Source organism: Argentina anserina, chromosome 6, assembly GCF_933775445.1.
Source record: "Argentina anserina chromosome 6, drPotAnse1.1, whole genome shotgun sequence".
NCBI lineage: Eukaryota > Viridiplantae > Streptophyta > Magnoliopsida > Rosales > Rosaceae > Argentina > Argentina anserina.
The window spans coordinates 34,745,811-34,762,481 of NC_065877.1; the positions used below are offsets into that span (position 1 = coordinate 34,745,811).

The 16,671-nt window shown below is 37.1% G+C and overlaps 3 protein-coding genes across 3 annotated transcripts; 2 read left to right on the plus strand and 1 right to left on the minus strand.

Annotated features, from left to right (window-relative positions):
• The first annotated feature begins 1,094 nt into the window (after nucleotides 1-1,094).
• Nucleotides 1,095-3,947, plus strand: LOC126798541 (ATP-dependent zinc metalloprotease FTSH 6, chloroplastic). Its single transcript, XM_050525545.1, has 5 exons — nucleotides 1,095-1,762; nucleotides 1,944-2,484; nucleotides 2,573-2,886; nucleotides 2,993-3,233; nucleotides 3,319-3,947. The coding sequence occupies exons 1-5, from the start codon at nucleotides 1,167-1,169 to the stop codon at nucleotides 3,658-3,660; spliced, it is 2,034 nt and encodes a 677-aa protein (XP_050381502.1). The 5' UTR covers nucleotides 1,095-1,166; the 3' UTR covers nucleotides 3,661-3,947.
• A 47-nt stretch (nucleotides 3,948-3,994) lies between these two features.
• Nucleotides 3,995-5,111, plus strand: LOC126798558 (pentatricopeptide repeat-containing protein At2g36730-like). The gene is given in 2 exon segments (XM_050525565.1): nucleotides 3,995-4,366; nucleotides 4,368-5,111. Coding segments are annotated over 2 exon segments (1,116 nt in total).
• Nucleotides 5,112-5,538: 427 nt separating this feature from the next.
• LOC126798551 (amino acid transporter AVT1I) lies at nucleotides 5,539-7,369 on the minus strand. The gene is made up of 3 exons (XM_050525555.1): nucleotides 7,113-7,369; nucleotides 6,181-6,788; nucleotides 5,539-6,089 (listed from the first exon to the last, which is right to left on the minus strand). Exons 1-3 carry the CDS (start codon nucleotides 7,300-7,302, stop codon nucleotides 5,574-5,576), a joined length of 1,314 nt encoding a protein of 437 aa, XP_050381512.1. The 5' UTR covers nucleotides 7,303-7,369; the 3' UTR covers nucleotides 5,539-5,573.
• Nucleotides 7,370-16,671: the final 9,302 nt, after the last annotated feature.

Here is a 16,671-nt window from a genome sequence, read left to right on the forward strand (position 1 = left end):
TATGAATCAAAGACCAATGACTGAATAAGATAACGGTGATAGTGATGTTTCTGATCACAACAAGGGTTTATGGGTAAGATAACAGTAATCAAAAGAGATGAATCATTGGGCAATAATCATACTCGCCCAAATATCTCTCCTCTTACTCCCGCAATTGAAGCTAGCTTTTAGAATCCATGGCTCATGGCTTCATCTGTTGCTTCTTAGTTCGACAACAATTAGGGACTTTCCTTAGGCGTTGAGATTTGAGAAGTAAGAAGAGAGAGAGAGGAAGAAGAGGATGAGGAAGAGGAGGATCTTCTTCCATGGAGGAAGAGAAGAAATCTGATTTGATTGCCGGGAAAAGTAGAAATTTTCTTTTAAGGTGAAAAAAAGACACGTGTTTTTAAATTGTTGGGCGTGGTCAATTCTAGTTAACCATGGCGGGTGTGTCAAGTTTTATTTGTATTAAAAAAGATTACAATAGAAAGATGTGCAAATGACTTCAAAATTGTAAATTACCAGAATGTAATTAGATAACACAAGATATTTAGAGGAAAACCTAGCAAAATTATAGAGATGACAGGATGCAATTTTGCATTTATGACGCACTACATGTCAATCAATCGAGTTATGTGTGAAATTACTAATGATATGACCGATTAAAATTAGGCGACATCCATCAAAATAAGTAGTGATATGAACGAAGAAGCATAACCTAGTCATAACAGTTAAATATGTGGAAAAAGAAGTGATTGGTTCTAATGATTTTATCAGTTCCTTGTTCAACTTCTTACAAAATATTGAAACTAATGTAGGCTACATTCACATCAAATAAAGAAGTTTTGACTTGTGATTATGCATAAATGCATAATTGATAATCTAATGAGCCACTTCAATTTTTCCAAGTGTGTGGCACAGAGAAGAGGATAGACTTCGAAGAAGTTCCATCACCTATGCAACATAGTTCTAGACCGTTCCCGTGTCATATGGAAAGTAAGACCAGACAAAGCAAATTTGAAGTTGCTGGAAACATCCAATATTTCCCATATATAGCACTTCTTTGACACTGGCTCCCTCCAACTGAACAGTTTACGATTTTCAGTAACATACCAAACCAACTGCTCGATCAGAGCTCAATCTTCAGTTACTCACACGTACTACACCTTCAACTCTTTCACACAAGAATGACACCTGCACTCTCCCTATCTCTCTCCCTCTCTCCGGTCTGCAAAACCCAAGAAGTTTCTAAGGACATCCAGCTCAAAAGCACTAGCAGAGAAACCACATGCCACAAATCTCCTTCAAACTTGAAATCCACTAGGCGGTCTCTGTTAAATGCTGCCTCTTTTGGCGTTATAGTGCCTGGAACACTCATGTCTCACTCTGCAAGAGCTGAGCCTGTGCCAGAGAGCCCAGTAGCATCAACTTCAAGCAGAATGTCATACTCAAGATTCTTGCAGTACTTGGATGAAGGTGCTGTGAGGAAGGTAGACCTTTTTGAGAATGGAACTGTTGCGATCGCGGAGATCTTCAATCCCACATTAGAGAAGCTCCAGAGAGTCAGAGTTCAGCTACCTGGATTGCCACAAGAGTTGCTGAGGAAACTAAAAGAGAAGAACATAGACTTTGCAGCTCATCCAAAGGAAGTGGACTGGTGGCCTGCAGTACTTGACTTATTGGGAAACTTTGCTTTTCCACTGATACTTCTTGGATCATTGCTATTGAGGAGTTCACCAACAAACATGCCAGGAGGCCCCAACTTGCCTTTTGGACTTGGAAGGTAAAGTACTATTCCATCACCAAATTTCTCACCTAAATATATGCTCACTTAAAAACGATGAGTGATGCTATGAAATTGTTATATCTACCTGTTTTGTTTCTTGTTGTTTTTCTTGTCTAGGCAACTTTGTGATAGAATCCAAATAAAAACTTGACATGACTTGTTGTACGATGAATTACAGGAGCAAAGCCAAATTCCAAATGGAACCCAATACAGGGGTTACATTTGATGATGTAGCTGGGGTTGATGAAGCAAAGCAAGATTTTGAGGAGATTGTTGAATTTCTCAAAACTCCAGAGAAGTTTGCTGCAGTAGGTGCAAGAATTCCTAAAGGGGTTCTTTTAGTAGGGCCACCGGGGACTGGAAAGACATTGTTGGCTAAGGCCATTGCAGGGGAGGCAGGGGTGCCTTTCTTTTCTCTGTCAGGGTCAGAGTTCATTGAGATGTTTGTAGGAGTAGGAGCTTCTAGAGTAAGAGACTTGTTCAACAAGGCGAAAGAGAATTCACCATGCTTGGTTTTCATTGATGAGATTGATGCTGTTGGGAGGCAAAGAGGGACAGGAATTGGAGGAGGAAATGATGAGAGGGAGCAGACATTGAATCAGCTGCTTACTGAAATGGATGGATTTAGTGGGAATAGTGGAGTAATTGTAATTGCTGCTACTAACCGCCCCGAAATTCTTGATTCTGCTTTGCTCAGGCCTGGAAGGTTTGACAGACAAGTAATCTCTCTAATCAATGTAAAATAGCAAAGTCCTCTTGAAGAGTTTGATATATGAAATTCATGTGTGACGTTTTTGTTTTGGGCAGGTCACGGTTGGATTGCCAGATATTAAGGGAAGAAGAGAGATATTAAAGGTGCATAGCAACAACAAGAAGCTTGATAAGAGCGTTTCTATTGATATAATTGCTATGAGAACTCCTGGATTCAGTGGTGCAGATCTTGCAAACCTCATGAATGAAGCCGCGATTCTTGCTGGTAGGAGAGGCAAAGATAAGATAACAATGAAAGAAATAGATGACTCGATTGATCGAATTATTGCAGGGATGGAAGGCACAAAAATGACTGATGGAAAGAGCAAGACTCTAGTAGCTTACCATGAAGTAGGCCACGCCATTTGTGCGTAAGTAGAGCATTCGATTCATTCCTCATTTATGTTGCATAATGCTCTCAATATTGTGTAGTAAACTCATGTATGTGTATTGTCTTGTTTTTGTGATCAATTCCAGAACATTGACTCCAGGCCATGATCCAGTGCAGAAGGTCTCTCTTATTCCCCGAGGCCAAGCTCGAGGTCTTACATGGTTCTTACCGGGGGAAGATCGTGCTCTCATTTCTAAGAAACAACTGTTTGCTAGAATAGTTGGAGGTCTAGGAGGTAGAGCAGCAGAAGAAATAATATTTGGGGAGCCAGAAATAACAACTGGTGCGGCAGGAGACTTGCAACAGATCACACAAATAGCAAAACAGGTACATGCAACATTAGTAAGATCTAAGGCCTAGCACTAACTCCTTAAGAACCAGGCTAACAGTTTCTCTGTCTATCTTTTTTCAGATGGTAACAATGTTTGGTATGTCCGAGATCGGACCATGGGCATTGACAGACCCAGCAACCCAAAGCAGTGATGTAGTGTTGAGGATGCTAGCAAGAAACACTATGTCTGAAAAGCTTGCAGAGGATATTGACTTGTCAGTGAGACGCATAATCGAAAGTGCATATGAGGTTGCAAAGAATCATGTAAGGAATAACCGAGCAGCCATTGATCAATTAGTAGATGTACTATTAGAAAGGGAGACACTCACTGGAGATGAATTCAGAGCAATTCTGTCTGAATTTACTGATATTTCCATGGTAGAGTTAAGTAAGAGCTCCATCAGGGAGATGATTGAAGCCTAGTTGGTATAAGGTTTAGGACAATAGATCTAAAGATGGTATGCCTGCTACTGGTGTGTGGTGACTAGCTACATTGTAATGTATATAAATCATAAGTGGATATGTTCATTTAATGATGTCCTACAAATTACAAGAACAAACTCATCTCTATACTTATTAATTTTTTACCAACACGTACACATATAAACTATCAATACATTACACATACACTACCTATATGCTTATTCTCACCCCCACAAACGCCATCACTGCTCAAGTAAAGCAATTTACAGTCCAGACTCCTATATATCTCTATATTTATTCATAAAAAAAAACGATAATTAGCTGAGAAAAGGATATGCAAATGTATCTTCATCACTATTATTCTATAGCCAGGGAAGGGAGGCAGGCGCATGGATGTGTTGTGAAGCTTGGTTTGGAGTTTGACCTGTATGTTCAGAACAATTTGGTTCATTTCTATGGGGTTTGCAAGAAAATTAAGGATGCAGTGAAGGTGTTTGATGGAATGCCTGAGAGAAGCGTTGTTTCGTGGAATGTGGTTGTGACCGCCTGCGTTGATAATTTGCCGGTGAATGATGGGATTGGGTATTTTGTGAGGATGGGGGAGTGTGGTTTTGAGCCGGATGAGACTACGGTGGTGGTGGTGTTGAATGCGTGCTCCGAGCTTGGGAGATTGAGCTTAGGAAGAGGGGTTCACTCGTATGTAATGTCTAAGACGCTTCGTTTTGAATTGTCAGCTGGGTACTGCGCTTGTGGACATGTATGCGAAGTCCGGGGATTTGGATTGTGCCAGATTGGTTTTTGATAGAATGGAGGGGCGGAATGTCTGGACTTGGAGTGCGATGACTCTAGGCCTAGCTCAGCATGGGTTTGTCGAGGAAGCCCTTGAGCTTTTTCAAAAGATGTTGAACTCTTCGGTATGCCCGAATTATGTCACCTTTCTAGGGGTCCTCTGTTCTTGTAGCCACGCTGGACTGGTGGATGATGAGTACCGATACTTTTATGATAGGGAACATGTTTATGGAATTACACCCATGATGATACATTATGGTGCCATGGAGGTGGCTTATAGCTTCATGAAGAGCATGCCCTGTGAACTTTGTCCTATCATATGCAGAACATTGCTCAGTGCATGCAGTACTCATGATGTCAATGATGAACTAGGGATCGCGAATAAAGTTATAGAAAATTTGCTTGAATTGGAGCCCAGTAGGAGTGGGAATTTAGTGATGGTGGCAAATTTTTTAGTTGAAACTGGGATGTGGGACAAAGCTGCCAGTTTGAGGAAGGTTATGAAAGAAAAAAGGATGAAGAAGCGGGCGGGAGAGAGTAGCGTTGAGTTGGGTGGATCCATCCATAAGTTCTTTTCTGGCTATGATTCTCGATCTGACTATGAGGATATCTTTGGGATACTAGATGTATTGAGCTCGCACATGAAGTTGGATGACATGTAGTCCAAAATCCCTTGTGGGTATCCTTCAATTCATAATCTGATGATAAGATAGCAGATTGCCAGATTTTGATATTTCTTTCCTTTCATTGTCAAAATTTTGGTATATGCTATATACTAATACAAACATCTTATTCATTAACATCCCATACACCAGTGCATATGTTACTGATTTTCTCCAGAAAGTTTGGTATCAAGCCTATAATTCCTTGATTTTTTTTATATACAAATGTACACGGAGAATTTTTCTGTCAGTTTTTTATTCAATCTCATATGTTTGTTTCACTATGAAATACCTTTGCTCCATAAGAAGCAATAATAACTTAAAAAATTCTTATGTGCACAAGTTGAAGAAAGATTTCAAGTCCTAAAATTTAATATCATCCAGATCAATGTAGACAGCTAGTGAGTTACAATAGCCTAAGAGCGACAAAATTACTATAGTTACAAAGACAAGGGGAGCATCCTACAGATGCCCTATTATATCTACCAGAGATGTGTAAGTACCAAATATGACGACTCCCACACCTAGTAGTATTATACCCCATATGATCAACATCTCACATCCGATTTTTCGGTAACTGCCAGAAATCTTTAGGTAGCAAGAGCACGGCATTATAATTGAAGCTGTGACGCTCAAAAATGCTCCAACAAGTGCCATGAGATATGCGAAAAAAGGTACAGCCAAAGCTACAATGACACAGCTGATTACCAGGGTTGTACTCAGGAATATGTTAAAGAATCTTTTATTCTGGTAACGAGGAAACCATCTTTTTGCAGCAGCCATTATGGGTGTAACCATCAAAGCAAATTTGGATATCGGATTGACCAGGGTGGTGTATATTGCGACCTGTGAGCTTATCTTGTTAGTTGGGAGGTTTAGAGTTATCTGTGACTGAACCCCTGACCCGAACATTAAGTACCCAAAAACTGCCATTGATGCATAACAGATGGTGCATAATATAAAGCAGATGAGGAGAACCTGCAAGTAAGAACAGCAGATTGAAATTCGGTTAGAACCCAAGCATTTCGAGTATGCAATACAGTATCAGCAAAGTTTGAGCATTACTTACATTGGAGAACTGTTTTTTGTTTCTCATAGAAGTGTACAGGGTAGGAAACACAGGATGAGCACAGTAACAAAAGGCGTATAAGCTGATTGCAGTAGGGATCCCTCTCCACTTAACTGGTGACCCCTTCTCATGAAATCCAACTCCATCAAAAGCACCGGTCCACAAAATTGATCCCAGAATGATAGCAGAAGCCAAAACCCCACTAGCAGATACATAAGAAAGAAGGCTCAAGTTGTCTAACCAAACAGTTGGCAGGACAATGAGGGCGACAATCACTATGAAGCATTCTTTCCCACCAATTTTAAAACCATCCACTTCAAATCCCATGTCTGGAAACATGTTGTGTAAGTTATCTCCTTCCAAAATCAGGAAACCTGTTGCAACTAAGTAAAGTTCTAAGTTCATGAAAACTGACATCAACAGTTTTCCCTTTTTCCCAAATGCGCGGTCGCCTATATCAGGATAAGTTCTTATGCTAGAATCCATATCCATACATCTCTTTATTAACAAGCCTGTGTAAAAGGCTGAACCAGCAATCAAAAACAGAAGTGCTAAACTTGACCAACCCCCAGTTGCCAGTGCATAAGGAACTGATAATATCCCAACTCCTGAAAACCAAGAAGAGAACAATTCTGGCATTAAAATTGATACTATCGCTTCATTGCTTGAGCAAGCTGGTACTCATGAACAATCACATACAAAAATGCAACATTAGCTACTTAATACTTAGAGATCAGAAATGATTCACATAAATGCCCCGAAACTCATTCAATCACTCGATATCAGAATACCAAGACATAAAATGCTCCTATAAAACTTGGTAAATCACTAACAAGTGAAGTCTTGGAGTTTCTCACTTAATCTGTTGCATAAAGTGTAAAAAAATGAAGTAAATGACAAGAAACTGGAGATATGTAAGAACAGTAGATAACCTGAGAGAGCATTGAGTCCATTGAAACAGGTCTTGAGGGTAGATGTTGTGGCTTTACTGTAAGGATGAGAGTTGTTGGACTCTAATTCTTCTTCAACTACCTTAATATTGCTTCCGGGCTCATCGTATTGCTGCGCATCAATGATAAGAGGAATGGTCAGTGAAGATTTATCGAGGGGTTCAGCTTCCATTGCTGAGAGATCGAGACAGAGAGCACTTGAGGCAGATACGATCTTTCGTAGGGCTTATGATTGATATGCGTGGAGGCTCCTATAGTCCTATATATGGCTAGCCTTGACGGCCAAAGAAACGTGTCAAGGGTCAAATTAATACGTACTGTCTTAATTTTAAATTAACACATGGAGATCTCTAGTTTGAAAGAACGAGTAGCTGGAAACCAATTTCTCATGTTCACGACAATAGACAGACCAAAAAGAAAAAAGGAAAAACAAATTGCCCATTTGCCATGTAAGGCTGTAATAGGGACAGAACACTACGTTACTTCGATCCAGAATGATGGGCCAGAATGATATAAGTGATTTACCAAAAGAACAAAACAGACTATCGAAGCACATGTGCTACGTATTAATGATATTTTACATGTTTGGCCCCTTGCATTATTGTACATAAATAATGTGACGCAAATTTGTGAGAAGTGGATTCGATCAGAGTCATCAGACATTCAGACCTGAGAGAGAGAGAGAGAGAGAGAGAGAGAGAGAGAGAGAGAGAGAGAGAGAGAGAGAGAGAGAATATGCTGCAAATAAGCTAAGTTATCCTGCAATTGCAAACTTGTCATTATTAGTGTGGATATTCTTCAATATGCAGTTATATCGGCTTAATTTGGGGATGGGATATGCCTTACAATGTAAATGAAAAACATCGATCACTGAACCGATCAATAATTATATATATTTAGACTAACTTCGAGGAAAATAGAGTAAACGTATAGTGTTTTTTAACTTTGAAACCGATCAATAATCATAGGCTTGAGGAAAAAGTTGGTAGGATATTTCAAGATAAGACTTCCACATAGGAGTACTTTCAAACACGCTCGTACAAATCTTAATGAGCAAAACCCTTAGTTAAGCCTCCATCTGAAAGTCTAAGTGCTGAGCATCATATCATTTTTTTTCCCCATGTAAAACTTTGCCACGGAAGTCTCAATTGAGGTGCGTCGGCAATATCTAGTCAAAAGGGTGACTAGATAACACAAAGCCATTGATCAGCATAAGTTAAGATTAGGGTTAGTCATCCACCAACGGAACAGTTATATGCGCTCGGAACTAAAAAGACCCCAATTTTATAAGCCAAACAAGGAAAGCGTGGTCGATTATATACAATGATGTAATGATTAATCATAGAGTGAATTAATGATTTGAGTCTCTGATCGATCAGGCATAGAGTCCCGCAGAAACATGCATGCATGTCATGCACGTAGGAGGGGAGGTGGTGCTTTCGCAACCGCTGCTGCGGCGGTCACAGTTTGCATTAGCCTCTTCTACATCATCTAACTTGTCGCCGTCATATTTCGAATTCGAATAGGAATTCTTTTGCATGATAGGGATGTCGAGAGAGGATAACCCATCACGATTCTCAGCCTCCATATATGGTTCTGCAGACGCAGACAATTCAATGATCCACATGTAAATGACATATTGACAGAGACGCTAGCTCGAGAAAAGATCGAACAGGAGAGTACCCAATGTTGGCCGGGAATGGGCTCAACTGAGAAAAAAGGCATGAGAAAAACAAAGAATTCTCTCATGTATATCATGTTTTGCGTGGTTTGAAGTTCGACTACTAGTCAGACCAAAAAAAATAGTTAGACTACTAGTGAAGTATATCCAAAGTCGAAGGAATTGTAATGTAGCAGGAGCAAATCTTAATGAGCAAAACACGCTCGTAAAAAAAGAATTGTAATGTAGCCCGTTGGTTATTCTTTTTTTTCTTCTTCTTCTATGGAATTGGATAATACTTGGCTAATTACAAGGCGTATGTGTAAACTTGGTTAATCATAACTAAGTAACTAACAATAAGAATACATTCCGTTTTACAATATTACATATCCTTCGTTATAATTTTACAATAGGAGATGAAGATCAATTTGAAGAAGGTGATGTTTAATCAGGGTCTCCTGTTATTGACTATAGTTATAGCCTTGGAGCTAACCATAGCTTGTTGGCCAAGTATAATCCATCAGGCTAGCTAGCTCGAAACCTTGAATCATGCCCTGTCATCTGCAGGGAGAATGCATGGGCTCGATCCAGAAGTGAAAAATGAAAGACACAAAAGTCCGTGCTCTGAGAATGAGTCAATTGAGTACGTAGATCGAAAGTGATGTGTAATAACCTAATATGAAAGTCAATTTAGTATAACATGATAAGGATACTTGGCAAAACAGTATACGAGAGTTTCGGCCTCTATCTACTTCTTGATGTCAATGATTAATTGAATTGGTGAAACTAAAGTTTAACGTGATTCATCATATGTATCAAGATGTATCAATCACTTCACTAGTGACGGGATAGATAATTGATTTCTATCTATAGCGGTGGAAGATTACGAGCGACGTGTACGGCAGTTCCACAGACAACTTACACAGTAATGACAGTATGATTTCGTGGCTTCTGGCTATTGGTCACTGCTCAGTGATTGATCGATCTGCTATGTCCTAATTAACAACTTCTTATCTGATCGAGCTCTAGGGAATAGGATAATTGAGAAAATAGAAAACTGGTAAATTAAGTATCATTCTCTAGATAGGTTGCTGAACCTAGTATTCTTTGGGGGATAAAGTCTGGGTCAGAAGGAAAATTCAATCATTTACCGAAAGAAATTCGGGACTCAGGATGAGTGAGTGAGTGAGTGAGCGGAGCTATATAACACGTTGATCACTTGGCTGAACGGATCGATAATAATTAAGCTAGTACGTCAGTTACTCAGTTATAGCTTGGATTATAGTGCAAATGTTTCATCTTGAAACTAGGTGTTTAGTTGGTTACATGTCATGGAACTCTGTAATTCTACACTGGCTGTTATAGTAGCTCAACGTGCAGCTCATAACTCAAGACTTGCAACAATATGCATGCTGTTGATTAGTATAAAGAGAGCATGCATATTGTTGCAAGTTTGGTGTTTGGAGATAATCAGTACACAAAGAGAGCATGGACAAGGTTGCAATTATGTAATTATGGTGTAAAGAGAGCATGCATATTGTTGCAAGTCTTTATGTTTCTTACCGGCACAAAATGCACAGGTTATGATTTTGTGCACTTCAGCAATAATTCTTCCACCAGCTCTTGGAAAGAAAAAAGAAATTCAATGTGTGCCTCATAAAAAGAAGAAGTTACTAATGGAAGATTATGAGGATGGAGCTTAACCCTAGGTCTTAGGTTTTGAACTCAAAACAAAGTTTCAAAATAGCTAAGAAATCACTTGTGTTAGAGACTTATAGAGTGATCTTGTTTTTGCGGTCCAACAATCCACTTTGATCGACAAGCTTGATCTCGGTGGTCGTCCGTCAGATGTAACATTAGTGACGTCGGTGCCGGTAGCGCTGATTTGCTTTGTGGAAGGATGATTTGGGCCTAGGCTTTAGGGGAGAGCCAGCAAGATATGGTCCCTAGCGTTTTTTTTTTGAGTCTTAAGCTATGTAGCACGGACACGGATACGAGTGTTCATATTGGACACGATTCGATACGTAGACACGGCATAGAGAAAATTTTTGGATACGGACACGTGGTGGACACGTCAATTAAAATTATTTTAATATATATATATTTTATTAAAAAATTAATTTAAAAATTTAAAAGTATTTAGATGTATATATATTAAAGTGTGCATAAATATAACAAAAATTGAATCTGTTGGAATGGTTGAGGATTTGTTAAATCCTCTGGATGACCAAGGTTCGAATCCCACCACAAGCATTCTTATTTTTATCATGAGTTTCTCTCCTTATATATATTAAAGTGTGCATAAATATAACAAAAACTGAATATGTTGGAATGGTTGGGGAGATGACCAATGTTCGATTATCACCATAAGCACTTTCACTTTTATTATGAGTTGGTGCGTGTCCGCTTGTCCGTACTTCATAGGTCCTAAGTCTAGTACATGTTACTAGGGTAGCTCAATTAGTTTGTACAAGTCTACAATTTTGTTTACAACAAATATGGAGTAGACGGTTAATTAGGCTTAGAAAAGAAACATTTGTTGATTGGTATTAGGCTTACTTGCTAGCGAGCTTTATTGTTAGTAATGAACTGCGATGCCTAAGGTAAAATACGGTGAATTGCATAATTGTCAAACACAGACAAGAACTAACTACACTATAAACTAGCAAGCTGATGACGGTCTTAGGCATTGCAATCATTTTTTTTATTGCAGTTCTTTTTTTGTAGGGAGCTTCTGTTCATACCTCCCAAAACAGCATTTGGACCTCTATTTTTTTCTAACTTAGTATTGACTTTTCAACACATGTAAAATTACCAAAAAAAAACATATAAGAGATAAACAAAGGAAAGAAAAAAGAATTATCAACTTACCTATTAAGTACAAATATAAATCATTTTGATTTCCTTTTTCGTGAATTATTTATTTATTTCAGCCTTCCAGGATACCCTCATTTTGGAATAACAAAATTAAATACTATGATTCATATTTATTTTCTTTTTTCATTGTTAAACATTATTTTATCTATCTATTTATTAGTAATAGTAATCTTCATGTATCAATTGAAGATGTATCAATTGAAAACATAATAGAATTGTTCATAAACTTTAGTTAGGGTATGAGAGAACATTTGTATGATAGATATTAGAATTTTCGTGTTGATTATACTGTTAGGTGAATTGCATATCAATGAATAAAAAAAAATTATTATAAATTTAGCGAATGAGTGAAAGATGAAATTGATTTGAAGAGATGAATTGTGTAATTATTATACATATTTGAGTCGTCTATACATATTGAATGAAAGTGTAATTGTAAAGAAATTGATAGATATTAGTTTGATTAGATATATCTAATAATGCTATATAGATTATGGGTATTTTAAAAAAATTAGAGAGATCTAAATAACATTTCAGACATTCGTAAAAGTAAGCTAGAATTGTATTAAGTAGAGAGGTTCAAATACAAAGATATAAATAGAAGTTCCATTTTTTTATTGACAAAAAAAACTGCAATGCCTAGGCAATAATAAAAATAAAAAAAGAACTGTGATGCCTAAGCAAGACCGTCATCAGCTTGCTAGTTTATAGTGTAGTTAGTTCTCGTCTGACAATTATGTAATTCACTGTATTTTACCTTAACAAAAGTCTGAGATTTAATTAACAAACCAGCTAGGACCAACAAGATTACAATTGGCAATACCGACAAGTCGACAACAATAAAGTAAAAAATCTGAAAATTGTGCTTTTGGAGGTCGCGATTGATGGTTATATTGATCAACCCGTAAGTAATATAAAAAAGCTTATTGCAATGTATATTATGCTCCGGTAGTTGGTGTTGAAAAAAAGAATGCTCTATTTGCCCTAGATAAAGATTGCATTGGTATCAACCTATTATTTATTGTCTCGTGAGCAAAATAATGTCCAGAAACAACAGCAAATAAACCATCATATGATTAATTAAGCTGTATAATAGGCGAGGTATGTCCGTTACCTTTTTGTTTGTAGTTAAGTAATCGCAGTCACCATTGGTAATTAATTGCTAGATAGCTAAATATCGTTAGCATACCAATCAACCACTTTATATAGAATGCATTATCACAAACTACAAACCAATTAGAGGTCCTTCCCAGAATTCTCATTCACTTAAAGTCATTTAAAGCATAGTCTGACACAGTTGTGTTGTGAGAATAATTATTTTTAAAACGGTTATGCACATAATTGCTTTTGAAATTATTGTGAGAGAAATTGACTGAGATATTTGATAAAAATGTTTTGAAAATTATTATGGCTATTTAAAATTACCAAATCAGACATGTACTGCTCAAAATACATAATTTACAAAACTTTACAATTCTCCCAAGATGAGTTCTATGACCAAATGAGCAAATAGAGGATCAGCTGCCCAACTTAATCAAACCCAGATATGTTTTGGGTATAACCAAACACAAATCAATATTTATCCAAACTCCTAAGAAACAAATTCACCAAACCCAGATTTGGTTTGGGTATAACCAAACACAAATCAATATTTATCCAAACTCCAAAGCAACAAATTTACGCAATAGAAATCAAGTTCAGTTGAAAAAGATATCGTCCACTTTGGAGGAATGGCTGAAGAATGTGTTGGATACGTACTCAACAACGTGAGCTGTTTCTTGTGTATGTGTGGGTGGTTTGGACGGAGAGAAATAGTGTCATGTGGAACAATACTTCCTTCAATGGCTATAATGCAGCGGTTTGGTCGTGTAGGTTCTTGGCTGAGTATAAGCAAGTTCATCCTAAGGGTAAACCTAGAGCTAAGAGAGCCCAGGCTCGTTGGGTCAACCCTCCGTCCGGTAGATTTAAAGTGAATATCGGCGGGAGTTATAGGCCGGATTTGGGTGATGGTGGTGTCGGGGTGATAGCTCATGATGATCAGGGGCAGTGCTTGTTTGCGTTTGCTAGGCACTTCCAACATGTTATTTCAACTTATCACATGAAGGTTGAGGCTTGTAAACCAAGCCTTCTCTTGGTTGCTCATCAAGGGTTGGATAATTTTATATTTGAAAGTGATTTCTCATTGATGGTATCTGCTCTACAACAACACATCGAAGACATGTCAGAGACAGGGCGGCTTTTGGAGGATTGTAAGTTCTATCTTGCATCTTTTAATTCTGTCTTGGTTTCACATGTTTTTAGGAAAGCAAATGATGTGGCTAATTGTCTTGCACATCTTGCTAGTTCTATGGGGATTACAATAATATCTAAAATGTAGCGCGAGGTCAAGGTTCTATGTCCCCTCGTCGCAAAGTTTATTTTATTTTCAATAAATGGAACCGGACATGGGGATGAGCCTCTCAGCTAGGTTAGGTTCCAAACTACGTTTCAAAAAAAAAAAGATCGTCCATGCTTAATTTTGATAGATTGACTTCCGTTAAAAAATGAATAAATTTACGAGTTGAAAAACAACAATACAATCAAGTTGAAACAAATCACAAAATATGTCTATCAAATCAAAGAATAACAAATCAACAAAAGAAAAACTAGATGACCTAGACTTGAATCAACGAATCAGATTGCAAAGTAAACTAGTTTAACGAACTAATTAGTTAGACTGTTGGATGAAGTCGTAAGAACATGAGTGAAAGAGGATGGTGGATTGTGAATCCAATATATATATATATATATATATATATATAAACTAAATCATATCACTGTGAATCAATGTCTTTATCATTGAAGAAGGATTTAATTTAAAACCCAGTGCATATCCCGTGAGAAATCAATGTTTTTTTTTCTTTAAGAAGAGACTTGAATCAGATATAGTCAGAAGGATATATTTGGGACGGTAACATTTAATATAACTTGAGAGAGCAAGGAGGATATAATTGGTAGTTGAAAAGTTTCATTAAAACCCACTACCTCCTAGGGCTGGATTGGTTGGTATACCAGTCTTAATTTTCCAATACCATATACCAACCAATATATATTTGGTATGAAAAATCCACAATTTATACCAACCAATAACGTTGGTATACCAATTAAGTGGTACGGTTGGTACTCGGTTGGTACGGTTGGTAATGGGCTTGTACCAACATATTTAAGGCCCAAAAATTTTAAGGCCCAACCCAAATAAATAATAATAAATAAGTGAAATAACAATAGAATTCCAAAGTCTTATATAACTTCAACCAAATTACCAAATACAAAGTCATAAATAGAAAGTCAAAGTCCAAATAGTCAAACTGTTAAAGTACTTATGAATTCTCAAAACAATTGAAAAAATAAATGATAAGTTTAAATGTGATATATGTTGACATGTTGTAAGCAGTGATGGTGCTACTGATAGGTTTAAGCATTTGTACTTGGGAATTCGATTGAATCGATTCATTCATAATTAAATAAAGAAATTGAAGACGAGAAAAATAATGTACTTGAGAAAGAAACTCAGAGAGATTAGATTAAGGTTAGTAGATATATATGGTTTGGATTTATTTTTCAATAAATCTACAATTGAAATTTAAAGATATATATATATATATATTTTTTAATTAAATAATTTAATATAATATAAGTTGGTAGGTACGATATACCATGGTATATAGAAAATCTATACCACCTACCTACCGTATTTTTAATATTGGTACGGTATACTGTACCATATACCATGTACCAAGTATTTGGTATACCAACATATTTGGTACGGTTGGTATACAAATTGGTTGGAATGGTTTTCTATACCATTGCCACCCCTACTACCTCCATTTGGTTCTCACAAAAGTAGAAATAAGAAGTAACTCATAACCAGCTTTTGAAATCCAGCTGTTAGAGCAACGCTTCTACCCAAAAGTTGATATTTTGAAGTTACCAAACACCATTAGACAATTATGGGTCATCATGGGCTGGGGCGGGCCCTAGTCCTAATTTTAGGGCTTAGGGTAATATCGGGTCGGATCGGATCGGGCCGGGTTTAATTTTGGTCAACTAATTTTAGAGTTGGGCTGATGATTTAATATACAAACCATTACTCATCCTATAGACCCATTATAATATAGCTAATTAAAAGGGCGGGCCGACCCTTCTGATAGGGCAAAAAAGGACCGAGCATGTTTAGCATTAGTATGATTTTTACCTCATAATTTAGTTTATATTAGTTTAAATTTGTAATACAAGATTTTTCTTTATTCATATATTTATATCTTGCACACACACATATATATATAGACATTAAATTCAACTTTCTACTTTTATAAATGTAAGTGTAATTGGCTATATTTATATATTAACTCTTTAAATCACTTAAAATCAATTATTGTTTCTCACAACAACAAAAAAACATAGAAGAAATAAGCTTTATAAATCAATTACAAAATATGATAAGATGTATTGTATATAAAATATGAGAAATATATTTAAAAATTAATTATTAAAATGCCCTAAAAATGTCGTAGCGGACTTTTAGGGCAAGTCGGACTTGGCCCTATAAGGCTCAATAGGACCGAGCCGTAGGATAGAGCAGGGTTTCATTTACTTGACCCTTCTCTTATTCTATTAAAAAAAGCTTGGGCCTAGAGAGGGTCGGACCGGGTTTGGACTAAGGCCCAAGGGCTATTTGATGAGGCCTATCATATCGACATCAGTTCTACCCATAATCTCTTTTGAACCAAAAGCAGGTTCAAAAACAATGTCAAACTAGCTTGTAAATATCGCGCTTCCTACCAATTTCTAGTCCAATATTTAGGTATTAACCGTCCCAGTCTACACCGACCCACTTACCCACTAGAGCTCACCTGCAACCTTGGCATTTCACTAGCTATAGTTACCATATGTCCTTCATTCGTTCCCGTTATCTACATATTCATTATTCGGTTCCAATCATTCAAGGTTGTTAGAAAAACGAAA